The 26,641-nt window shown below is 38.8% G+C and overlaps 1 protein-coding gene across 6 annotated transcripts in view; it reads left to right on the forward strand.

Annotated features, from left to right (window-relative positions):
• BCKDHB (branched chain keto acid dehydrogenase E1 subunit beta) overlaps window positions 1-26,641 on the forward strand; it is a 235,411-nt gene that overhangs the window by 150,709 nt on the left and 58,061 nt on the right. For 5 of the 6 annotated variants that reach the window (XR_012902584.2, XR_012902582.2, XM_075923806.2 and 2 more), the window contains one exon: window positions 6,822-6,908. The exons of the other annotated variant lie outside the window; for it this stretch is intronic. Coding sequence is in view for 3 of the 5 variants with exons in the window: in XM_075923806.2 (XP_075779921.2) it covers window positions 6,822-6,908 (87 nt within the window). In the remaining 2 variants the exon portion in view is untranslated. Of the gene's footprint in view, window positions 1-6,821; window positions 6,909-26,641 lie in introns of those variants that run through there. 6 annotated transcript variants of the gene reach the window in all.

The raw sequence follows: 26,641 nt of genomic DNA on the forward strand, positions 1-26,641 counted from the left end.
TGGTCCAGCCACATCCGTGGTCCTTAAATGTTCACAATTGTTTGAGTAAGAAATAAAAATAAATTAGATTTTCTTCTTTTCTTCCTCCCAAGAAGCCAATCACTTGAACATTACAGAATCTTTTCTGGTTCTTCATAAACACTAGTTTTCTTACTTCCAGTTGGAAATTTTTTACTAACCCTTTATGATACAATACAAATTAATTCTGTTTCAAATGGTTTCTTAGGTGTTGTAAAGAATAAGCATCTGATACTTTTACACTCAGATCTAGCTGGCTAGACTGGTAACTTTGCCACCAATGTTCCAGCTAAGAATCTGTGTCTACTCATATCTCCACCATTGTAATGTGAGACTGCAATTTATTTATTGTAGTTCTTCTCAGTGTTCCTTTAAGAACATTTAACAGGTTTATCCTGGGTATGATCACTTCATTGCTAGCCATTGAGAAATCCTTCTTAATGAGGACTGATTAGTATGTGAAAAAAATTTGCTTATTACCTTCATTTTAGCTTATCTGAATCTTATTCCTCTTGTAAAACCAACCACAGGTACCTCAGGTATCCAGTATAACTAAAGCAAAACTATTTAGATTCTAAGACTTTCTTTGCTTTCCTTTCAGTGGGAATCTGACTCTGTAAAAGGAATGTGTTTAGATATCTGAGTTATTAGGTTTTCACCTTTTGTATTTGGTTAGCTAATTAATATCTGTCTTTTTTTGTATAAGAATATTCTTTTCAGCTGTGATGGATCTTTTGAAGAACATAGAGTATTCCTACTTCAAATAGGTATCCATTCTGTTCAGGTGAATTATAGGCTTACCAAATAGACCATTATAGTGACAAAAATATGAAAAGGCTTGAACGTCAGAGCCTGTATATGCTTTTCCTCTTCACTTACAATTGAAAATCCGACTAATGACTTTATTTATGTTATTGAAACATTAATAGAAGTCTTGATATAAGGCCATTTTGTAGGGATTTTTCCCCAGAATTTTTTATAAATGTACAGAAAATAAAATAATTAAAACTAGTCAAACATGGGGAAACAATTTCATGGATAATTTCGTATTTTAAGCATTTGAAATATATGCATTTTTCATTTTTGAAATATTTTTGAGTGGTTTTGCCAATAATTTAAAAAAAATTTCATAAACTCAAATTCCACTTTGCAGTGGAAAAAATGAAGTTTGGGGTAAATGAATTTTTAAAACCATTCTTAAGAATCATTTTGATGCAAATATGGCTAAAATATGAAGTAGAACATTTTAAAATAAAAATTCAATATCTAACCGCTTTTCTTACTCTTTTAAAAATTGAAAAGAGTGTTTTTTCCAACAAGAAATTGTGACCATCTCTAAAACTGATAGTTTTAAAATACTTAATTTCTTCCTGTTCCAGAGTACACAAATAATGATGTTTTCAGTAAATAAAGTTGTAATGATTAGATTTTTAACAATAAATGTTGGTAGATGTAGATTTCCCTATATCCACTCATACTGATGAAAATATTTCCAACTATTGTAATGAAAGATTACAGATAAACAAAGTAAGACAAATGTATGTTGAGAAATGAGTCAAAATCCAGTGTGATTTAAATTTTTAAAATTAGGTTTATATAAACAGAGTAGTAAATGAATAGTAAAAACAGATACGATATGTTAAATTAAAGATATTTATTTGGTATATTTTGACATGTGCTATTGACAATTTGTGTGTTAAAGTTTTTATAAAACTTTCACTTTTAGAATATACTGTAATTAAATAATTGTCCATCCAATAATTCCTTGCAAGTGTAAAAATGTAAATTGATAAAAATGGACAAAAATGCTTAAAAATAAAACATCCATATTATCTGTCAAAATTATAAAGATAGGCATCAGATTTTGTCAAGCCTATATATAAAGGACTGAAGATCTTTTTGCTCTGAGAATGGATGTCTGTTAGTTCTTAGAAAATAAACACAATTTATCCACATGACACAAGAGGGTAGCAAAATTTGTACTTTTAGCTTTTCATGGTTCCCTAGGGGGGTATTGGCCTGGTAATGAACCAGCTGGTTACGATGGAAATTGTGCCCTTGAGATATGTTTAAAGTAATAATGTAAAATGCAGCTGGCTGACAGTCAGCTTTAGTTAAGCCTGCTTTCTCATCAATAAGGGCATAGTATGTTAGTGATGATGTCAGCACATACATTTCAGAACTTGTAGAATTGCCAGAATCATATTATTTCCCTCTGTTGTCAGCACTAGGAGGTGTGGAAAAAGCTGCCAAAATAATAAATTGTGAATTCAGGAGGAAAATGGTAATAAAATAATTATAGAATGTTTTAGATAAAGAGAGTGGTGAGAGAGAAGGGGAAACTGATTTTCAAAGATGTTTCATTGCAAAAACATAGCGCCATAGTTCAGAAAACCCTTAGGGCACAGTTCACAAATACTGGATTTGCAAATATTAAAGCTTTACAATATTTCCTTATCAGGATAGAACTACTCCTTTTTTTATATAATGACAGAATGTTACTTTGTAATCATCATATTCCCTACTAACATACTGGTCTATTTTAAAGCAACCCCAATAGGGAAGTAGGCAGGAAAAAGTAAATTTTGTTTGTTTTTTATATATATTTTCCTTTTTAAGGTGAATTTAGAAATCATGAGCCCTGAGCCCTTTCTCCATTGAGCAGATATCACAGCACAGGCAATAGCCACAGTTTAAAGCAATGCCTTCTAATTTTGCTTCAGCACTGCCTGGGAAGGACTACTTCCTAGTGAGGACCAGGATAGTTGAAGTCTCTGACCCTGTTGAATCTTTAGCCACTATGTTGCAACTGACAGCAAGGTGCATTTTAGCGATTAGTGCAAACACCAGCAGTGCTTTTCTTTGATCCTGATTAGCTGTCAGATGGCAACACATGTTCCATCACGAGCAACCTGGATTAAATTAGAAAAGAAGAGCTTTATATCTCGGCAGCAGTCTTTTGACCCATCTAGTATATGCTGTATTTTTAAATTTTTAAATATGCTACATAACGTAAAATGTGTGTGTATTTTCTAGCTTGAACACATGGAAGCTAGCAAGATTTAGATAGAGGTTCCATAAAATAGAGGGTGAGGAAGAAAAACCAAACACTAGGCAAAAAGGAGAAGAAAATAAATATGGCATGGATTGTGAAATTCATTATTTTCTAACACTCTTCGCCAACCCTCCTATTAAGGGATGTCAGACGGAGTGGGGATGGGGAGAAAAGGTAATGATAGCAACATTTTTTTTTAAAATAAGCACTTGATTATCCACAGTACTATGCTTCTCCACTTCTGTGCCAGTGGAGCTATGCTGATTACTGAGCTGCTGTTACCATTGTAAGTGTATCTTTGGTTGATAAGGGTACCCTCTTGAACCACCTTTGCCTTTTAAAGGTGGGATTGTGTTCAGTTATTCCTGAAACCACATGTTTGGCTAGACAAATGTGGAGTGCCTTTGGCCTCAGGTTTATCAGGGAATAAACACTTTTAAAATTTTTTAGAAATAAACGATCCTATAATGTTCTACTCAAAGCTTTATCCGTTTGCAAGCAACAATTAACAGTTATTTGTGAAGCTGAAGCTTTTTTCAAATACAGAAATCAGGCAGTTCATACTATGACTCCTTGTCACATTTTCAAACAGATACATTAGGTTCACTAAACTTTGGTACAAGAAATGCATCCACCCAGTTCCTTTGATCAGTTTGTTGTTTTTAAAAGTAGAGATATGTTTCCAGGTATGTAGAAATTAAATGGTTTTAACAATTCCAGGGGGACCACGGTAGTTAACATAAATGCTGCTACTCTTTTCCAAGCTGCACAGCTTCTGAGTGGTCATATGGTATGAAGCACTTCTCCACAGTAATCTGGTTGTTGACATTTTACTGAGAAATAGTGCCATCATTTGTGATGCAGCACTGGGGGCAATCTCCATCAAGTTTTAATACAGGTTTAACAATCAGAGGAAGCCTTAGAGTCTAATAATGCAAACCCTTATTCTTTCTAACAGTCTGCTCCCAATGTGTAAAATATTCTTCAAGTCAATGGGACTGATTGTACAAGTAAGGACTTCTCACAGGAATAAGGGTTTGCACAGTTGGGTCCTTATTTTCTACTGTCATATGATGGCTGTACGTTTCATGTTGTGAAATTCTCAAAAATAAAGAGAGTAATGTAGATTTTAAAATAGCCTGGAAAACTCCAAATTCCAGTACATATCCCTCAGAGAACAAAATTATATTAAGAAGAATATTGGAACAAAATGTCTTTTAGTTTTTAAAAAAAAAAAGGTTCCATAAAATTCTTTATCTCGTTAGTCAAAAACTTGAGTGAGATGATTAATACACTTTGCAATGAGGAACTGTCTCTAGGAATTTTTGGTAGCTTGGTGGAGTAGTTCATATCTCCTGTTTTTTAATAAGGGTGTTTAGTGCAAGTGAAAAGAAATTTAAGACTGTTTAACTGCTGATTACTTTCCAATATTTAAATGATTTTTCTGTCTTGTATCCCTGTGACTGTTGCAAAACTGCTTTATTTACAGAATATAGCTCATACTGGTCTGCCTCTCGCCAATGCATCTGTGATCCAGATGTTCAAAACCGCTAAAACACTCCTGGGCTCCTAAAGAAATGAGAAGTATTCCAATCAGGGTTTAATCTGTGTTCTATAGCAAATAGAAGTTACCTTTTTAGTTTTAAGAAATACCCGTTTAGCTTCCCTATTAGATGGAGAAATTATCCATGAGTGTTATACTACAGTAGCCTCTGCAGAACTATTAGGAAAGTTGCACCCAATAACTAACTCTTTGGGCTTCTTGTGCTTATCTTTAAAAATCTGACTGCAATAGGCTTCAAAAGTTGAATATATAAGACTTTTTTTCCTGTTGTGCGACTCCAGAAGTTAATGTAACTTTTATATGCACATTACAAAATGATAAAATGGGTATTATGAAAAATGAAAGATGACGGTCAAATTGTTTTCACTTTGTGGGTCTCTCTGGTTGCCCAGGTCAAGGAGATTTAGCAAATAGTTACAATAACACATTTCATGATGTTCAGCTATAGTGGAGTCTTGTATTGGTTATCAGGTTAAAGGCACTTAACTGTTGTCCATATGGTTCGCAGCAAATCCAACATAAACACATATCTGCTATAAATAAAACATTTTATGAACCACTACATGCTTGACACACACAGTACATACTATGTGCCATGTAACTATTTTTTGATCAGTTCACATTAAATCTAATGTTTGCATGTTGTTTCTGTCTTCTTTCATGCAAAAAGTTTACCCATAATTGCAACATAAAAATTGTTTTCTTTCTTAGGATTCTCAATTTTCTTTAGTAAGCAAACTTTTATTGGAATATTTTCACGGTCTGTGAGCTTTATGTAGAACTTGATCTTATAAACGTTATCACACAAGCCTTCAGAATTCACTGCACTTTGAAGTGAGGGGGACCATTGTCTGGCTTTCTGGGTGAAAGAATACAGTGCTCTACAGAGGGGGTCGAGGGCAGAAAGAAGAGGCTCAGAAGCTGTTGCAAATGGGGAGTGGAGTTAGTGGGTCAATTCTGACTCATCCCCAGTGATCAGAAGAGGTGGGGAATTGAAAAGGGGCAAGCCTGACAGAAAAAGCAGGTGGAGCATCATCCATACTCCTTCCCTTTGAGGTGGCAAAATACCAGGTTTGGTCAGGACCAGCTGTGGGCATTAGTCACCGCTTTCTTCTAGGGGTCTGGAAGGAAATTTTCCCTCACCACCAGATTGGCAGAAGATTTTTTTGTTTTGGCCTTCCCACAGTTGGTTCAGGGAGGGATTAGTTATGGTGATTGGTGAGGAGAGTTAGACTGTGATGTCATAGAATCATAGAATACTAGGACTGGAAGGGACCTCAAGAGGTCATCGAGTCCAGTCCTCTGCCCTCATGAGTTAATGTCATAACTCATTATGTAAGTATGAGGTGGATGTATAGTGTAGGTACTCCACAGGGAAGGGATATAGTGACTGGATAAATGGCTTGGTAAGGGACTTAAAAGGAGGTGTTGATAAAAGGACTGTAACATGGGTGGCATTCAGGGCCTCTATAACTGGTACGGCTGGGACGCAATCCCCCTTTCTTACTGCCCACTTTAACCCTGTCTCAAGGGGGAGATGGTACAGTCCCAGCAATGGGTTGAGTGGGGTACCTACATGGAAAAATTGGGTTGGGGACAAGTGGAAGTCCCTGGGTAGATATTAAATGACTGTGGGAATCTTTGCACATTTATCTGCCAGGTAGTTCCAGACATCTAACAACAAAAGTTGCAGCCTAACTAAAAGCTTATTAAGTGCTTCCTCTCTTGGTATAGCTGGACAATAAGCCCTTACTCTTTATTTTATTTTATTTTATTTTATTTTATTTTATTTTATTTTATTTTATTTTTGTTTCTCTTCAGAAATGTCATTATTTACTTTGATAAGGTCAATTTAAACTATGGCATATAATTCCATCTTCATTATCAGTTTGCAAACAAAATATGATATTGATGCTCAGTTCCCAAAGAAATCTAGCATCCCATTCTCATTCTGCTAATATCAGAACATAGCTCTTTAGGCCCATTCATCCGTGCAAATAAAATGTTGTACTGAACCAGTAAGGGAAAATGTGTATTTTGTCATTACAGCTTAAAATTACAGAATTTATATCATTTTTCATGAAGTACTGTGAGAATTTTCTACAGAAATATAGCAACACACAAATTTTAACTGATTTTTGTTTTTAAAAGAGGTATTCTTTTTTTTTTTTTTTTTTTTTTCAGTCAGTGGCAAAGACTGGACGACTGCTGATCAGCCATGAGGCCCCTCTGACAGGAGGGTTTGCATCTGAGATTAGTTCCACTGTTCAGGTACAATGCAGTTATAACAATTATAGTGTTTCACATGCCTGACCGTGTGCATTTGCAGGAGTATTTAATCAATAGATTAAAAGGCAAAGTTTTAACACATTAAATGTTGAAATCTCTCACTTGGCTTCCACCACCCTGTCAGTGCTATCGCTGTATGTACTCTGGAGAACAAATCTGACAGTAAGAAGATGAACTAGTATGACTTTCACAATTGGAAGTTGGAATTGACATGATCAGGTTTCAGTTTTAAATAATGTTTGCCAGATTGCCTAATACATTTTTACCCTAATTTATACCTATATAATTTATATACAGTATTATATAAATATGTTATTTGTTTATATAAATAATACATACACCATACCTTTATGTCCTTTGAATTTTTAAGGTATTTCTTCAACTAAACAAAACCTTTTTCTGAAATGTTCTTTGTGAGATTGGTCTTAAATATAGAGGTTTCAATGCAATGTATATACAGTATTAGTTTGTCAGAATACTAAGGATACCATGCATCTGAAGTACTTTATGCTAATAGCAGCTGCTGAACTGGAAACTTTAATTTTAGCTTGAGTAAGGATTTACGTTTGAAACATTCACTAAAAAATGTACAGTATGTGCTACTAAGTGTGGAAAAAAATCTTCCTGCTGTATTTTTTCCAGTTCTTGCCGAATTTACTTAAAACCTGATTTACGTTTTATTGCTGTCCTCGAAAAGGGTCATTTAAGAAATGTTTTCCTCTTTTCCTTTTTTGGCATATTTAAATTAGAAACAAAATGCTGCCAGGCCAAAACATAATTCTTCACCACATTATGATGCAATGATCTATTATGGTATTAAAAATGACAACTTATTAAGGACCCAATCCTGCAAAAGTGGAGCTCCCTATATGCACAGCTGCATTATTTTTTTTTTTAAGAAGGCAATAAGTTAAAGCATAAAAAGGTTTATTTTCAGTTGCTGGGGAGCCATATATTTAAATTTCCTGAGCTTCGTGCATTGAAAATATCAAATGTAAGAATACTTTATGGATTGTTTTTATGTTTAATATATTCTCTTAAAAGTTTGCACATTTTCTTCTATACTGATAAATAAAAATCATTGGCATTTATATTTATTGCATTAATTATCTAAACGAGGGAGAGAAAAACTGTCTTAAAAGGAATTAAAGCATTTTCTCTAAAATTTAATTTTGTGAAATAAATAATTTCTTTAAAGTATCAATTTATTTTAACAGTTTGAGAAATAAGGCAGACACTCCTGTCAGGATGACAGTATTGCTCTCTACTAAAATATTAGGACCTGATTCTATCAAACTATTTAACACTGAGTAGTAGTCTTACAGAGGGGGTAATCTTATTAGTTACAGTAGCACAACAAAAGTTGGAAGGTGCTGTTAAAACCGATACATATTTTGCAGGGTAGAGGGAATGCAGAATTTGACACTTCAAGATTTTTTTATGTTCTTACTAAGTAAGTAAAGTAGAGAAACTGAATACTGTATAGCTTGTTTGTAAAATCTTTGAAATGTCTTTTGAGTCTTCAGTTTTTTAAAAGAGTTGAATATGCCACATATTATGAATTAAGTAAATAAAATCCAGGAAGGTATTCATCGTTGAAATTGCTGAATAATTGTTAGGAAGTAATAATTCTTAAGAAATCAAGTAATGTGAATGTCCCATGCTAATTAATTTAAATAAAATAAATCTCATGTACCAATGCAAAAACCAGAAAAAATAAAATAACAAAAAAAGAAAACAAATTCTAGCATATGATTTGGAAGAATAATTACGTTATATTATTATTATTATTCAGACTACAAGATTAATTTTTATCTTTTCAGAACTCTGTTAAGAAAAAATAATCCGATTAATCTGTCATGGGTCCATTATTCATATCAGAAATTTCTTTATTTACTAATGTAATTTATTTAGGAAACAAAATGAAACCTTAAACCCAAGAGACATTACTTACCTAGCTGCATCTACTATATTTTGGGATAATACCCAAAATACTATTTGTTTTTATAGTCACATTTTAATATGGAAATCTGGAGAATGTTACTTAAAAAATCTCAGCTAGTTAATCGTGCAGTCTACTTTAAAACACATCTAAATAGAAAAAGGTTTTGGCAGAGAATTTTGCAAAGCTTCATTTCTGCTTGGTATATAAGTAATGTAATTGGTTCAGCTTGGATTCTCTTTTTTATAATATATGATCATTCTTGCTTATGTCTTGGAGTAAAGATCTTGTCAATTTCTTAACATTCTTAAAAATAATTCATGGCAATAGTTTAATAGCCATATTTAAAAACATACCATATTTTTAAATTGAAATATAATTTATTAAATTTATTCTTCGTCATAACTCTTCTTTTGGCAAAGTATTGCTTTACACATTATAAAGACTTAGCTTTATTATTTATTTATAACACATATTCCCTGTGCAGTGAATTAAGAACTGTATGTCTGATATGACTGCCATAAAATGAAAAAAGGAAAAGGGAAATTCATTTTTGCTGGATGTACCACATACTAAGAATGCCAGAAATCTTGGGTATTGTAGTTGGCGTTAACTACTTTTTACACATGGAAGTAATGAGACTTCAACACAGAATCCAGTTGGAGTAGATGGTAAGTTTCCATATTGTTGTTCCATCATTGCTGTGAGGTCTGTCATGTGAGGAAAAAGGTGAATAAAAATCCCAAGGTTATTTTCAAAGAGCCTTAGTGTGACACTCTATACCTTGAGGAAGCATCCTGTAATCCCTATAGTCCTCATTTTTATATCATCATGATTTTACATATAAAGCATGCCTTTAGTGTATCAGGGGAATGCTTATCATCTTCAAGGAAAGTAATTAACATGAGGGTGAGGTGTTAAGGGCAATTGTCCAGCAAGGGAGCTATAATGTAGTGACTCACCTGCATGAGACCACACCTGGGGAATTGCTCAACTTTGTCTAGAAACACAGCAGTGCCCCCAGACATGTCGGACTTGTGCTCCCAAGCAAATAAGACTGAGGGTATAAAACTGGGGTCACGTGCCTGGTCTTTCTCTTTCACCCACCTACATTACAAACAATGAGGACTCTGAGAACACTGAAGATTCTAGCTAAGGGTCCAGATTTCTAGTGTGAAATCTGTGTATTATGGACTGCGATATCCACTAGGTGAGAAAAATTGCTTGATCGGGTTGTGGCTCAGTATAATAGGGTTGAGAGTCGAGACTCCATGTTTGTATTTTCTTTTCTTTTGGTAACTACTGTGACTTTTTACCTGTCACTTAATATCACTTAAAATCCAGCTTTTATAGTCAATAAACTTGTTTTACTGTTTAACTTTACCAGTGAGTTTGTGAGAAGTGCTTCACAAATCTGCTCAGGTTCCACAAGGGCTATGTGTATCCACTTTCCATTGATGAAGAGGTGGGCCAATTAATAAATTAGACACTATATTCTTGAGGTACAGTGCTGGGAGCTGGGGTGATTTGTCGCTGGTGTCTTTCTTTGTGTGATTTATGTGGCTCTGGGAGCATTCATGGAATCTAGCTAGATGTGGGGCTCCCCATGTGGTTGGGCTGAGTGATAACAGCACCAGGAGGGTTGCTGCTGGTCACTAGCAAAGCATTGTGAAAGACAGCACAGGTTGGAGAGAGTGAAGGGGGCACAGCAGTCCCACAGTCTCAGATTGCATCCAGGGGAGATCCTGTCACACTTGTCATTATATATATCTCACGTTTTTGTACACTTTAAAGGGATGGTCCTGAACTGTAACAATGGCTCTGAACCTGCTTGAGCTGTAGGGAAACTTTGTACCTGAACTGGCCTTTGCTTGAGCTGAAATTGGACCCACATTCAGATACAACAAAGTTTCAAATATATGAATATAATTGAAATAACTGGATTTGAATATTTGAAAACAGTAATTAACCTTTTTACAGTATTCATGAGGGAGAATTCCTGCACGTCAAGTGTAGAATGTTCCAAGTCCTCAAGGTCTGTTATCTAATTAAATAGTCATTCACTAATAATACAAAAGTAAGGATACCCGACACACAAATTTCACAAAGAAGCAAGGGTATGTCTACACTACCCTCCGTACGAGGTGTACCGGTAGTTCGGAATAGGAATCCTAGTCCGAACTACCTCGTTCGAGCCCCGTGTAGCCGCGCTGCACGGGGTTCGAACCAGCGGGGTTTTAAAAATGGCGGCTCCCTGCTTATGCAAATGAAGCCCGGGAAATTCAAATCCCGGGCTTCATTTGCAAGTGCGGTATGCCTACATTACCCCGCTAGTTCGAACTAGCGGGGTAGAGTAGACATACCCTAAGAGATTTAGGCGAAGTCTACATTACACGGACTATAAAAGTACAGCTACTGTGCCGTAACTATGCTGGCATAACCCTGCAGTGTAAACACAGCCTACCCTGAGGGAAGGAACTTTCCCATCACTGTAGGAACACCATCTCCCCATGCAACAGTCACTGGGTCAATGGAAACATTCTTCTGTAAACCTAGCTGCATCTACGTTGAGGGTTAGATAGGCATAGCTGTGTTGCTCCTGGGTGTGGATTTTTCACAACCCTGAGCGCCATGGCTCGATTGATCTAAATTTTAAATGTAGATCAGGCCATAACAGAGGCCTATGAGATTAATAGGAATAGTATAAGTGAAGATGGATGCAAATAAGGAGTGGATTCTTGATATTTATTTAGCATTTTCTTTGTGTTTGCAAAATAGCCTATTTATCCATCTCTTTATCTGTCTCCTAAACAGCAACCAAGTCTCTTAAACATACATGTTGCTTTTTGCCTGCTACTACATCTGCCCTTTATTCAGCTAGTGAGCAAATGTGTGATAGTTTAATGTTTTGGCTTCAGAGGGGCTTATTGTGTGACTAATAGACTGCAAGACTGGGCTTATGAATAGTAAGAACTGAGAGTGCAACATAAGGTGATCAGAGATGTAAAGAAAGAATTTCAGATTTTCCTAAGTCAGTGTTGTATCATAATTAGTGGAACTCGAGTCAGAGGGCCTGTGCTCCCTGGAGTAACTGTTGTCGACAGGACACAAGTTGAACGAGTAGAACCTTATTAAACCCTGCGCACTGCTCTGCACAGGTCTTTAGGCAGGACGGGGAAGCAAATATTCAGGGATCCTGGCTCTTGACTGCTGAGAAACTCAGACCTTGTGGCCTAGTATGGGGATCCTGTTAACCCTAGATGGGACACAGGGCTATCTGACTCCATCGGGTCCCAGCTTCAAGCATGATAGCAACCCAGCTGAACAATATTCAGCTTCCTGGGTCATTTTTTATACTCCTATTCAGGGTGATACCTGGATCCTATGGTGGTTGTTTGTCTTGCCAAGGTGAATAGCTACTGGCAGCCCCAAAAGTTCCTCCACATTTCTGCTGATCAGTAGCTTTGGCAGTCCCTTTTGGTCTCAGGCACTGTAACAACAATGTTCCCTCTAATCTTTTTCATCCATGCGTGGATTTTTCCCATCCATGTGCAGAATAATTTTTTCTATGTGCACTGAGGAATATGTGAATGTGTGCCATCAGCAGAAACAAAAACTGAACTGTGGGTGCTCTGGTGATGAACTGGGTGGCATTTGTCTCTCGCCTGCGCAGTCACACAAGCACACAGCATACAGGGAACACTGTAGCAGCTGGTGTTGGGTCTGAGCTGTTTAGAATTCTCCTTACTATAGATACATACACCATACAATGGGGCCCAAACTTTTTAGGTGCTTCTGTGTTACATACTATAATGAAAATAGTAAATGAAAATGTATCATGATATATCAGAAGGGTTAATACCCTACTTTTATGTAACAACAGGAGAAATGACAAGATCCAGGACATTTTTGTCAGAAACACTTCAGAAAGGCAAAAATCTGATAATTGAGAATGTTCTTCAAAGTCATCTATTTCAAAGCAATCTCATTCTGAAGCAAGTTGCCATAGCAGGAAGTTACAAATGAAACCAAAGTTACACAAAATGATTTCAATAATTTTGAAGTTCTGGACGTTTAAGGTTCAATGGGTCAAAATTTGAGACTGAACACAGACTAATTTAAACTAAGATAGTTTATATTTATCACACAAAACTTAATGCAAAGATTTCACCTGGCCAGTGTAAAACATTCATAGCCGTAAAACTATTGAACTAATTTTTGTCTAGAAAATCCTGGTTTTTCAGACTTTTTCTTTACATTCTTTAAAAATTTAACAAATGAAACTAAGCTAACGGTAGATATGCTGGAGGCTAAGGATAGGATTCAGAGTGAACTAGACATATTGGAGGATTGGGCCAAAAGAAATCTCATGAAGTTCATCAAGAACAAGTGCAGAATCCTCCTGCACTTAGTATGGCAGAATGCCATGCATTGATACAGTGTGGGGACCAACTGGCTAAGCAGCAGTTCTGCAGAAAAGGATTTGGGGGTTACAGTAGACGAGAAGTTGGATATGAATCAAGGGTGTGTCCTTGTCACCAAGAAAGCTAGCAGCATATTGGACTGCATTAGTAGGAGCAGATTGCTAGCAGATTGAGGGAAGTGATTATTCCCCTCTAACCAACATTGGTGAGGCCATATATGAAGTATTGTGTCCAGTTTTGGGTCCCTCCCCCCTACAGAAAAAATGTGGAGAAATGGAGAGAGTCCTATAGAAGGCAACAAAAATGATAAGGGGGTTGGGGCACATGATTTACGAGGCGAGGTTGAAAGAGCCGGGCTTACTTAGTTTGCAGAAGAGAAGAGTGACATTTGATTTGATAGCAGTCTTCAATGACCCTAAGAGGCGGGTTCCAAAGAGAATGATGCTTCAGAGGAATTTTCTGGGATCCTGTTTATCTTTGGTAAGCCAGAGAAGAAGTATAACAGCACTTGTATTTTCCAGTTCATGAGAAGGATGGCTCAGATTAGGGCGGCCCCTATAATTTGGAGGGCTGTGTGAATGTCAATACCAAATGTCTGCAGTACTCTAACAGAACTTGATGGCATTTTCTTTCTGCTTTCCGCCAAATAGTGGAATAGGTTCGGAAATTACCATCATTTAGATACTCCAGAAAAAGGCATAATGGAAATATTCAGGTGCAAGATTATTAACACACACTACTTACACAGACACACAAGAAAATTACTAAATGTGATAATTGTGTTTTGAGACAATCTTAGGTGGCAGTAAAATTGAACTGCCTAAAATCATAGTCTCAGAAGGACTGAATCATAGTGATTCAGAATTTGCCAGCCTAGTCAATTTCATTTCTCGCTCATCATTCTTTTTTGGTGTTCAGCTGTCAGGGATCATAAACTATAAAAGATTCTGTCACTGTTTTCATAAATCACAGTATTAGATGGTGCTACTGGATTGGTAGCTGAAACCAAATAAAGTCCAGAGAGATAAGATAGAATAAAGAAATGAGATAGACACACACAAAATAAACTTAACAAAAATCCTAATGACAATGAGAGGGGAATAACAAAGCTAGCGAGAAAGAGAAGTGGAACAAAATAACCCTAAATAATGGGAAAGAGATGAGGCCATTTGAAAGGCAATTAGGTGGAAGTACTAGGAATCTGATTAAGATAACTCAGGAAGAATGGAAAGGGATCTATATCTTCAGTTACTAAAAATTCTTTGAATCAAAGCACTAAGTGATGCGTAATAGTCAAGTATATGAAGTAGTCTATCATGTCCATATAATATAATTATTAAAACAGCAACTCAATAAACTCCCAAATTTCTGACCTAGTGTGACCTATGCTTTGTTTATAGTCTGTATGAATTCTCTCAGAGCAATCTTTTTTGTATTGTTCTAAAATCCATGACAGGAATGAAGATGTACTCCGGAATTTACAATAGACAACAAGGAAATATGGAAGAGAGTGGCAAAACATTGTAAAGGGAGATTGCTGAAAGAAAATGAGGGAAAAAAATAGCAATGTTAGAACTTAAAAAGAAAAGTGCACACAGTAAATAAATCTTTGAAGCTATCATACCAAACATTTTGCATTTTAAGCCATTTAGAAATTACAATAAATATTTCAGATTTTCTGTTAGGAATTCATACTTAGAATGCCATTCACAATCTGATTGTTTTAAAGTAGATTGTGAAGCTTTCTTGATTTTGTCCGAGTTTAAGTCCTCTCTCTGGTACTCATAATTGTCTCATGAGAGTCGAACGGTAGAGTTATGCAGAATACAAATCTTGATATCTTTGCAGTCGAGTAATTCTGTATCATGAATCTTGCTTACAGGACTAAGTTGCAATCCATTTCTAATGGAATTGTTTTTTGTGGATAGTGATTGTTTGAAATTACATTATCATCATCAAGGAACCATCACCAGGCATTCAGGAGTAGTGACCGTGCCTCTTGTGTACTTATATTTTCTGAAGCCATGATTATTTTAAAAAGGAATTTGAATGTAAAAAGAACCTTTCTGGGGTTATGTAAGGTATAAATTCCCCCTTTGCCCACTCTTCCAGTCAGCAGAAAGGGATAGTAGTGGGCTTCTCTAGACCTGGCGCTAAGTGCTTCTTGCCTTTTCTTTCTATCCTGCAAGCTTTACTCCAACTTTCCACACTTTATAAGCCAGGGCAAAACCTGACCCACCACGCCTCTAGATCTGTCTCCTGGGCACAGTGGGATCCTCAGTCAGGCTCCCTGCCTGTCCTGCCCGTTCACACCGCTCAGAAAAGCTGGCTATGGTGGGAGAGCGTGGTGTTGCCACTCTTACTTCTGTGTTGCTGCTTTCACAGCTGGGCAGCCAGAGGGCGGCCACAGAGCTTCCTGCTGCCAGAGTTGGTCCTCGGAGTTGTGTCTGACCCGGTCTCAGGTGCAGCCTGTGCATAGAAAGAGGAAGTCCAGTCCCTCCCCAGACCATCCCGTACTGCCAGCTGGAGGCTGATGTGAAGAACTATGGTTAGGGGCAAGAGATGTAAAATCCTGTTTAAAAATTTAACTGGTTAAACATTTAGGCTATGTCTACATTGGCAAGATTTTGCGCAAATACTTTTAACGCAAGAGTTTTTGAGTTAAAGTATTTGTGCAAGAGAGCGTCTACACTGGCATGTGCTTTTGCGCAAGAGATGTGCTTTTGCACAAAAGCATCCGTGCCAGTGTAGATGCTCTCTTGCTCAAGAAAGCTCCAATGGCCATTTTAGCCATCGGGCTTTCTTGTGCTAGAAATTCATGTTGCCTGTCGACACTGGCCTCTTGAGCAAGAACAGTTGCGCAAGAGGGCTTATTCCTGAGTGGGAGCATCATAGTTCTTGTGCAAGAAGCCCTGATTTCATACATTAGAACGTCAGTGTTCTTGCGCAAGAACTCCACGCCAGTGTAGACAGGCAGCATGTTTTTGCGCAAAATCAGGTGCTTTTGCGCAAAATCATGCCAATGTAGACGCAGCCTATAAATGTATCTAGTTAACCAGGATCCCATAGGTAAAGGGGCTGTTCTAGAGTGGCTGGGGTGGAGCGGCCCCTTGCCCATGATACAGTGGACCTAGCTGGGCTGGAGCAGCCCCCTGAAATGCAGGTGGTGGGGCTACTCCATCCCAGCGTAGCCCACTTCACTGTCCTGCAGGCTGTTCCAGCCAAGCCCATAGCACCACAGAGAGGGCTGCTTGGGCCTGATGTACAGTGATCGGGGTGCTGCTACAGCCAGGCCCACTGCTCTCTGCCATGGGTAGGGAGCCTCTCTAGCCTGGTTGGGCTCCTAGTTAACCACTTACGAGGTAAGTATCAGAGGAGTAGCCGTGTTAGTCTGAATCTGCAAGAACAACGAGAAGTCTTGTAGCACCTTATAGACTAACAGATTTATTGGAGCATAAGCTTTCGTGGACAAAGACCCACTTTGTCAGATGCATCTGATGAAGTGAATCTTTGCCCACAAAAGCTTATGCTCCTATAAATCTGTTAGTCTGTAAGGTGCCACAGGTCTTCTTGTTGTTCTGACGAGGTAAGCATCACTTGCTGATGCTTACCTGGTAATCAGTTAACCAGCTAATCCTTTACATATCTATTATAGATTCCCTCGGCCCTGCCCCTTCCTTATTCCAGGCCTGGTGCTTGAGATTTATAGGCCTTGGGCACCCCCAGACATGACCTGGGTGTTTGCTCATTCACCCATATGTAAGGCCCGCCATGCCCCTCTCCAAAGTGATGACCTCCCATACCATGCCATTTTTTTTTCTGCACTGTTGCTGGCAGCGGTACTTTCTTCTGAACTAGGCTCCCAACCAGCAGCTGCTGCTCTCCAATCACCTAATTGTATGAAAACTAATCTCCCCTGCAATAGCCTGATTTCACAGGGAAAATCAGATTTCATAGTCTATGATGAGTTTTTCATTGCTATAAATTTGGTAAGGCCTTAATTATGGTACAGTAATTAAGGTCCACCCTCTCTGGGGCACCTTCGGTCCATCTTCGGTCCACCCTCTCTGGGGCAGCTGGTGCTGGCCACTGTTGGCAGACAGGATACTGGGCTAGAAGGACCTTTGGTCTGACCCAGTAGGGCCATTCTTAATACTTAATGATATGATCACATGCTTTTTTTATGCAGAGCTCTAGCTTTATTGTGCCGTTTAAATGATGCATCATGAATGAGGCAAAATTGTATGTGCATTGGTGGAAACAAAGATTGGTAAATTATTTGTAATTGTGTAATTAAAGACTTTAATGGAGACAGTAATGTGCTTAACTTGAAGCACATACTTAAATTTGCTCGATTATGTGCCAGAGTACTCAGTACATTTCAGGACTGAGCCTTTCAGAGTATTGTTGAAGATAGCTACTTCACAATTAAAGGCACAATAAGGACATAAGAAGAAGAGAAGGGTGAAGGAATGGAACATAATGCACAGCATCTATTGATGAGATATGGAGAGCCCTGAAAATTTGTGGCTGTCTGTATCTGTGGATGCAGATATCCTCAGTGGATACAGGTGCAGATACAAATTTTGTGTCCACACAGGGCTCTAGAGATATAAGACACAGTATACAATCCTATTCTGAGAAGTCAGTAACAAAATTACTGTGTTCCAGGATTTTACCCACCAAGAAAACTAGATGGAACTTGTAAACTGGCAAGACGATTGAAATTCTGACAGCTTTTAGACTGAGCTTTGTTCATTTATATTTTGATAAATGCAATATTTCCAGACTTTGCAATGTAAAAGTCTGTCTAGCTGTGCCTTTGTTATTTTTGATCTTTGCTTTACATTTATGTATTAAAATATTATTTTCTGCTCTTTACTTTCTCTCATAAACTCAATGAATATGTGTTGTCTAGATTTGTGCTGGGAACAACTACTGTTGGGAGCCCGGGACAGAATGAACACTTTCTCCTGACCTTAAGGGAGCCAGATACAGAGAAGAGAAAGTCATTACCTGAGTTGCAGTTCCTAGTGCAATTAACAGTTAACATATTCATAGTGGTACAGGTTGGACCTCCCTTAACCAAGACTCTCTGGTCCGGCAACATCAGTGGTTTGGTATGGGCCATGAATGTTCCTGGTCCACAGAGCCCAGGAAGAGGAAGGTCTGGCGGTGGACCTCTGGGCAGAGGCCAGAGTATATATGTGTGCGGGGGGAGGAGGGGGCTGGGGTGGCAGGGAGGGAGAAAAGAAGATGGACAGCATGATGGGGAGTTGTGACCCCAGCAGAGCTCTCCGTCCCCAGCGGCCGGGGAGGTCTAGCCTGACCACGGCTGTACTCCTCTGGCCCCATCCCTGGCCACGGAGCTCCGGCTGCATTCTGGCTCCAACAGCTGGGGAACTCCAGCCACAGTGGCAGCCAGGGAGCTGGGGCCTGGGCCTTGGAGCTCCGGCCCCATCCCTCTGCCCCAACCTCAGAGCTCTGGCCCCAGCTGCAGAGCCAGGCAGCTGCGCAGCTCTGCCTCAGCTGCGCAGCTCTGGCCATGGTGCTTTGGCCCTGGCAGTAGTGGGGCCAGGGAGAGCCCCGGGGGTCTGAGGCAGCAGCTAGGGCAGGCTGGAGCTCTAGCCCAGTGGCAGCACAGTCACAACGGGGAGGGACCTTCTCAGGTCTGGTAAATCCCCTTGTTTAGGACCAGTCAGGCCCTGAGGGTGCTAGAGCAGTGAGGTCCAACCTAGAGTATTATTTTCCTACATTGTAATTGTTTCAAAATAACTAAGAGCACTGACTATAAAAAAATAGATATTGCTTATACATCAGACTAATATCATAATAGACAGTTGCCACCATACCTCCACTTTTTCCATTAGAAAGTGTAGCAGAGGAAAAGATGGACTGTGTCATATGTTTATCCTCAGTCAAGCACTATGTACAGGAAATGTGTGCTAATGCTTCATGTCTTTAAAAACACTGCAAGATAAAAGGGCTCCACTCCAGCCCTACTGCTTCCTGGCCAGCTGTGGTTCCCCGGGCTGAAGCTATTTAGCTGCTGCTGGCCCTTCTGCCGCCAGGCCAGAACTCCATGGCCAGGACCCAACCTCCCTAGCCACTGCTGGGGCAAGAGCTCCCTGGCCACTGTTGCAATCAAAACTCTGGGGCTAGAGTTCCCTGGCCACCGCTGGGGCTGGAGCTCCACGGCTGGGGCCATCCCCCTGCTATTGCTTGGCCACTGTGGGCCTGAATTTCCCGCCATGCTGGCTGCCTCCCCAATATGTGGTCACAGCAGAGTTGCCAGCCTCCCCACCACACTCCTGCCCCATCGCCAGACCTCCCTACACCTGGGCTTTGTAGTCCATGATCATCCGTGGTCCTACTGGACGACAGATGTTGTTGGGCCACAAGAGTTCCAGTGAAGGGAGATACAACCTGTAGAATGAATGATACAAGTTTTTGAATCCATTCTTAAACTTTTGTTTTCATTCTCCAAATCTTGCATCACATTTTCTTACACTGAAGTTTTCACTTTAATGTATGTTAATAAAAATGCAGTTCCTTTTGTAAGATTTTAAGATGTATTTCATGATCAAGTTAAAACAAAATACAGGACTATGTAGCACTTTAAAGACTACCAAGATGGTTTATTAGATGATGAGCTTTCATGGGCCAGACCCACTTCCTCAGATCAAATAGTGGAAGAAAATAGTAACAACCATATATACCAAAGGATACAATTAAAAAAATGAACACACATGAAAAGGACAAATCAAATTTCAGAACAGAAGAGGGATGCGGGGTGTGGGGGGCAAAGGTAAATATCAATGATCAAGTTTGTATTTCTTGCTGCTATTTCCCTTCCTTACTTTCAGAAGAAAATTTGAAAAAGGCACCATGCTAACGTTTTTCAAAGTAGATTACTTTGTCTATAAGTGATGACTCAATGGGCATGTGATTGAAGTGCACAAGCAGAGTGGGGGGAAGAGATGACAAGCTCATACCTGATTAACCACAATTAATCAACAGAAAAATTGTGGAATCCAGATTTCAGGTAACTTGTATTATGAGAAAAATATTTGTGGTATGCAATAGACATTCAGAACTGTCACTTATTTGAGAAACGTTGAATGGAAAGAAGAAAAGCTTTTGACACAATTGTGTTTTCTTACATGCTTATTCCAGAATCATTGAGTAAATAAGTTTGCTCTGCCCAATGCCAGGAAAATTCCTTTCTCCATTTTTCCCTCCTCATTGCCCCATTTTAAACCTTCATTGATGGTCAGGCAGAACTCACATTTTTTCCACACTTGGTAGCATCTCCTTTGTCTCTTCCTGTCTGAATCAGTTTTCCTCCTTTTGGCATGCAGGGATGGATGCAGATGGATTGTTTTACACTAGTTATGAATGTGTGTGCAAAGGCACAAAAAATTGTTTTTTACAGAGTAGTGCAGTAGTAGGATATATTGGGAATAATGTATTCTTTGTGGCTCAGTGACTCCTGACATTTTTTGACTGTGGAACAAATTAAAGGTTGGATTTATCTTAATCAATGGAATATATATTGTGAAGTACACTCTTGCCCTATATATTAAGAATGTATTTCCTTGTGCCAGTATTTAATCTGGTACACCAAATATTCATTTGCCTAAAGCTGAACTCTAACAGCATTGTCATGCTGATACATATATATTTATCTACAGTGATTTATTTAGTCAATGTGATTGGCCCTCCCAGTACTGATTCTGCAGAGAACCAAAATTATAGTCACAGAAGCAGAACTGAAATTATTATGGGCCTTCATTTTTAATGAGGTGGCTTTCCCACACTTTAGATTTACTATTTGCATCTCACTCGAACTTCTTGTTTTTTTTCTAGAAGAGCAAATTCTATGTGTTTTGTATTATGCTTCCTCTCTATGGTATCGTTTACAGCTGCAAAGATGTAGTTTTAATTCAGACAGATCTGATTAGAACCATGTTGTTTCTAACCATAAATTTACAATATCCCACAAAGTTGATGGAAATGACAAGTTTTTGATCCACAGTAATGATTGTGGGAGGAAGCCCCCCAAACTCCCGTGACTCTAGGACTTGTGTTTTCTGAGCTGTGATGTGGTGATATTTTTCATTTTATCTCTGATAGCATATAATGGTTCAGTAGCAGCCACATTTTTAAACTGTTATATAAACATAACTAATGATAATTCAGGCAGCTGTTTGAGTTACGAATTCTTCAGTAGTCATTTTAGATTGTTATAATTGATACTGAGCAGAACTATATATTATGATGTCAAATCTCTGATTTGGTGTTTGTTTAATTCAAATTAATATAAAAATTCCTTATTTTAATTGGCTTCATATTGCTTTGAAACCCTATGATTTTAACCTGAATAGATTGACTATGACAGGCTCTGCCGTGAAGCAGCAGCTCTGTAAATAATTAATGTATTGTGGAACATTGTTAACTTATTTCGTACATCAAAAACCTAATAATGCAGGCTTTGATAACATTTTATTTTGCTTACCATAATCATTCATTCAGAATGAATTATGGCTTGGCTTTGGCTGTTGAATGGAAGTAGAGACTTATGATTAGTTGTCAATGTCATGCCCAATGATCCCCAGTAAAAGCATGGAAATGGTCGTTTTCTGTAATAATTTTCTTTTCATGATAGCAGAAATAAACTTTTCAGATTTGAAGACACTTGGCCTTTGGCCTCATTCTCATAGCACATCAGAGGCATGTCCCAATTTCCTAGAGATGGCTGGTTTTATCTGACTGTTGATTTACATCATTGTACGTAAAGTTAATAAAAAAGTGAATGCCACAGTCACATACATACTTAGAAATCATTGACTACATGGAACTTTTTCTGAAGCATATTTTGGACACTGAAACTTTTAGATTTTGTGAAGTATTGATGCATTAAAATTAGTTTTTTGGTTGTATTATTTCATATGTTGATACTTTCTCTGTATACTGAAAATGTGGCTGAAGCAACAACATAATACGGTGTCATTTGTGCTTTCATGTAAGGGGTCCACTTTTGTTTTCCATATTATAGGTTGTTTCTTGTCAGTGATATATTTATTAATGTATAATGTATGTGTAAAATAGACATTGACAGATACACATATATGAAACCCTACTAAATTCACAGTCCCTATAGGTCAATTTCACTGTCATGGGATTTTTAAAATAGTAAGTGTCATGATTTCAGCTATTTAACTCTGAAATTTCACAGCATTTTAATTGTATGAAGCCTGACCCAAAAAAGAGGTGGCGGGGGGGGGGGGAGGGTCAAAAGCTATTGTAAGTGAGGTTGTAGTATTACTACCCTTACTGTTGTGCTGCTGTTACCTTCAGTGCAGGGCAGCTGGAGAGCAGTGGCTGCTGGCCAGGAGCCCAGCTCTGAAAGCAGAGCCACTGCCACCACCGCACAGAAGTAAGGATAGTATGGTATGATATTGCTACCCTTTCTTCTCCACTGCTGTCTACTGAGCTGATTTTAAGAGGAATAAGGGATCTTCCGGAAAAGGCTTTATTTTCCGAAAGATCCCGTCTAGACTGGCGCTTTTCTCCGGCAAAGCCCCGAGCCGGAAAAAAGCGGCAGCCATGTTCATGCAAATGCCGCGGAGGATATTTAAATCCCCCGCAGCATTTGCAATTCCGACTGGTCTCATTAGCATCCCTTTTCCGGAAAAGGGTGCCAATGTAGACTCATCCCGAGGGTTTGAGTTGACTGCTTTTCCTCTGCATAGGTGTGTTCCCTGTCCCTCTCCCTCTCCTTCTCCCCCTCTCTGCCTTTCTTGAGTGCCAGGATTAGTTAAAGCTATATTTCTTGGCTATCTTTGCATGACCTCAGTAGGCTAGCACCGGGGCATGTATGCTACACTCTTGCAAAGAGGTTTCCTGTGCCTGAGGATATTACCTTGGTTTCTTATTGTAGCCTATTATGTAAAGCAATAATCTAGTCCAGTGAATATACAGTATATCAGAATCATGCTGAGTTCTCGAGTGGTTGCTCTTCTCTCCCCACCTGCAGTGATTTGGGTTCCTGCAGAAAAATACACATCTGCTTGAAATCTAACTGTAGTAGGTCTTTTGAGAGGAAGTATATGTATAAATCCATATACAGGAGGGCAAGAAACAGTCCTGATCTGAAGGGATCACCCAAAGTAGTGAGGTGGGAAACTAGATAACATCCCATAATCCTCTACATCAGATCATGCAGAAACTACAGTTGGTCCCTTAACCCCATTCCCAGAGGATGTTATTGTTATCTCGCTTCACAATGTTGCAATAAAAGACTAAATGATACTCCAGCTTCTTTCTGCTGATTCTGAGTTCCTGAATAGGGGTTGTAGAACTAGGACTGTTCCTTAAGAACAAAAGACATATCAAGTCCAGTCACCTTCTAGTTGACTAGAAAGAAAGATAATCCTAAAAAAGGAGAGATTGTAAAATACACTATGTTCATTTGGTCTAGATTGCTGGTTATGGTTTACCTATGTGTCCTACCTGCCATAGCACTAGTGTAAAAGAAAACATGAAGAACTTTTGTATTTATACTAAGCACAGGAGCCACATATAGGTATTTCCTGCATTATGGATATCACCAAAACACAAGGATCTGAAAGCTCAATTTAAAATCTACTGGCAGTGCTACAGGGACTGCAGTAAAAGAAATTTTGTTGAAGGAGCCTCAGTGTCCCAGGCATATGTATATGAGTTTTTGTTAACATTGCATTTAGAAGGAAGTTGAGATTATATCTATACTGAGTACAAGAATAATCTGTCTGCAATTAAAAACAGGACTATGTAGCACTTTAAAGATTTCAGCTACACCAGACTAACACGGCTACGTTTCTATAACTAATCTGTCTGCAATTATCAAAGAGCAAAAGTTGATGAAGAATTAATATTAAACATGTCTGACTCAGATAGGAAAGTCTGTGTTTCAAAGAAGCTGCCAAAATTGAAATGTTCACTTTCTAAAACACATATAGCCCAAAACACTTGAAAAAATTAACAAGTTGTTTCTAAAAAGAGCCAAAAGCAATGTTTTCTTAATCTATATATGGAAGTTTCTGTCTTTGGAAAAATTGACCAGGGTAGCTGGAATAGTTCCTGAGATATGTTGGCTCAAATGTGACTTTTCACTCACTGTCATCAGAGAATTATTGTATTTTATCCAGTAGAGCAAGCAAGATGCTGATCACAGCACTGCTCTCATTAATCAGCTAGACTATTGTGTCTGGAAATATGGATCTGGAAATATATGGGCTTCTCGGTCCTAAGGCCTATGTGGACAGTACACTATCCCCCTTACATAGAAACCAGAAGAAGGGTGTAGGAAGCTTTCTTCTCTCTTTGTTAGTCTCTAAAGTGCTATAGGACTGCTAGTTATTTTTAAAGTTACAGACTAACATGGCTTTTAATGTTTTAAAATGTGCTACTATCCCAGAATGCTGAAGTTGCATTTGCTTTTAACAAGTACAATTACAGATCAGTGAGCCTAACTACAGTACTAGGTTAAATGGCCACGTAACAGTGATAAAAGATACAATTATAAACAACCTGGATGAACTTACACAGTGAAAAGTGCAAGATGTGAAGATCTCAAGGGGCACTTTCTTGAATGATACTCTGCCTTTCCTTGTTTCAGTGTAGCTTCCTATTACAATCTGACTTTTGGCTCTGAATCACTGAGGGTGGAATTTTGCGTAACTGGAGTTGCATACCTTAAGCTGACCTTCCTGATCTAGAATAGTTCTCAGAAATGGAGGTGCCAGAATTTCAGGGCTAGGGCTGCGCAAACCTTAAGCTGACCTTCCTGATCTAGAATAGTTCTCAGAAATGGAGGTACAAGAATTTCAGGGCTAGGGCTGCCAGATGATTTCAGAAAAAATACTGGGGGGGGGGGAAAAAAGGACCCCGACAGTTGTTAAGTAAAAAAAACCAAAACCAAAAAACCTCAGAATGGCCCCTTTAAAAAATGTGTGCTGGGTCTTTTTGGGCCTAACAGGCTGCCGGTGGCCGCCCGCCATCTTACTTCCCTGCGCAGGGCCAGACAGCTCCCCTGAGGAACCCTGGAAGCAGTAGGGTTGTCAGGCTGCCTCCGTATTGAGCTGGACAGTCCAGGATTTTTGCCTCCTGACCGGGAAAAATCAGAAATTACCGGACATTTTAGATATCCAGTATTTTCTAAATTTTTTTTTACCAGACAGGAAGTGAAAATACTGAACTGTCCGGTTCAATACTGGACACCTGGCAACCCTATGCAGCATTTGTCAAATGTTTGGCCTTAATGTATTGTGTGATAATCTGCAGTTATCCTTACAGATTCTCTCTACCTTGGAGCCATTCACTGCTTAGTATTTACTCTTTTAAAAAAAAATTGAAAGTGGTAAACAAAAGATTATGGCCTAGTTTTTTTTTTTAACAGTTGCCTAAAGTTAGGCTTTGAAGTGTATGTATTTTAGATACCTAACTACATGGTCATACTTTCAAAAGTGCTGGGCACTCACAGCTCCCAAAGAAGCTTATGTATAGTTATGTATATGACCTTGAGCAGCTTACTGCAGATTATGTAGCGCTGGGAAGAAAGATCAAACAATTCGGCGTGCAAATGGTGTTTTCGTCCATCCTCCCTGTTGAAGGGAAAGGACTGGGCAGGGATTGTCGAATTGAGGAAGTAAATGCGTGGTTGAGTTGGTGGTGTTGCAGAGAGGGTTTGGTTTCTTTGACCATGGGACTCTGTTCCGGGCACAAGGATTGTTAGGAAGAGATGGGATCCACCTAACCGAGAGAGGAAGGAGCATCTTCGCGGGCAGGTTTGCAAACCTAGTGAGGAGGGCTTTAAACTAGGTTCGTTGAGGGATGGTGACAAAAACCCTGAGGGGAGTGGGAAAGTCAGATACCGGGAAGAAATGCAATGAGGAACGAGCAAGAAAGGAAGACCACTGATTCGAATGGAGAAGATAGGGCGATCAAGTGGTTATCTGAGGTGTTTGTACACTAATGTGAGAAGCCTGGGCAACAAACAGGAAGAACTGGAGGCCCTGACCCAGTCCAAGAAATATGATTTAATTGGGATAACAGAGACTTGGAGGGATGACTCTCATGTCTGGAGCATTGTCATGGAAGGGTATAGACTGTTCAGGAACAACAGGCAGGGGAGAAAAGGAGGAGGAGTTTCACTATACGTAAGAGAGCACTATGATTGCTCAGAACTCCAGTATATAGAGGGAGAAAAACCTGTTGAGAGTCTATGGGTTAAGTTTAGAGGTGCAAACAACAGCAGTGATGTTGTGGTTGGTGTCTATTACAGGCCACCGAATCAGGTGGATGAA

This window comes from Pelodiscus sinensis, chromosome 3 (assembly GCF_052426305.1).
Source record: "Pelodiscus sinensis isolate ZL-2025 chromosome 3, ASM5242630v1, whole genome shotgun sequence".
NCBI lineage: Eukaryota > Metazoa > Chordata > Testudines > Trionychidae > Pelodiscus > Pelodiscus sinensis.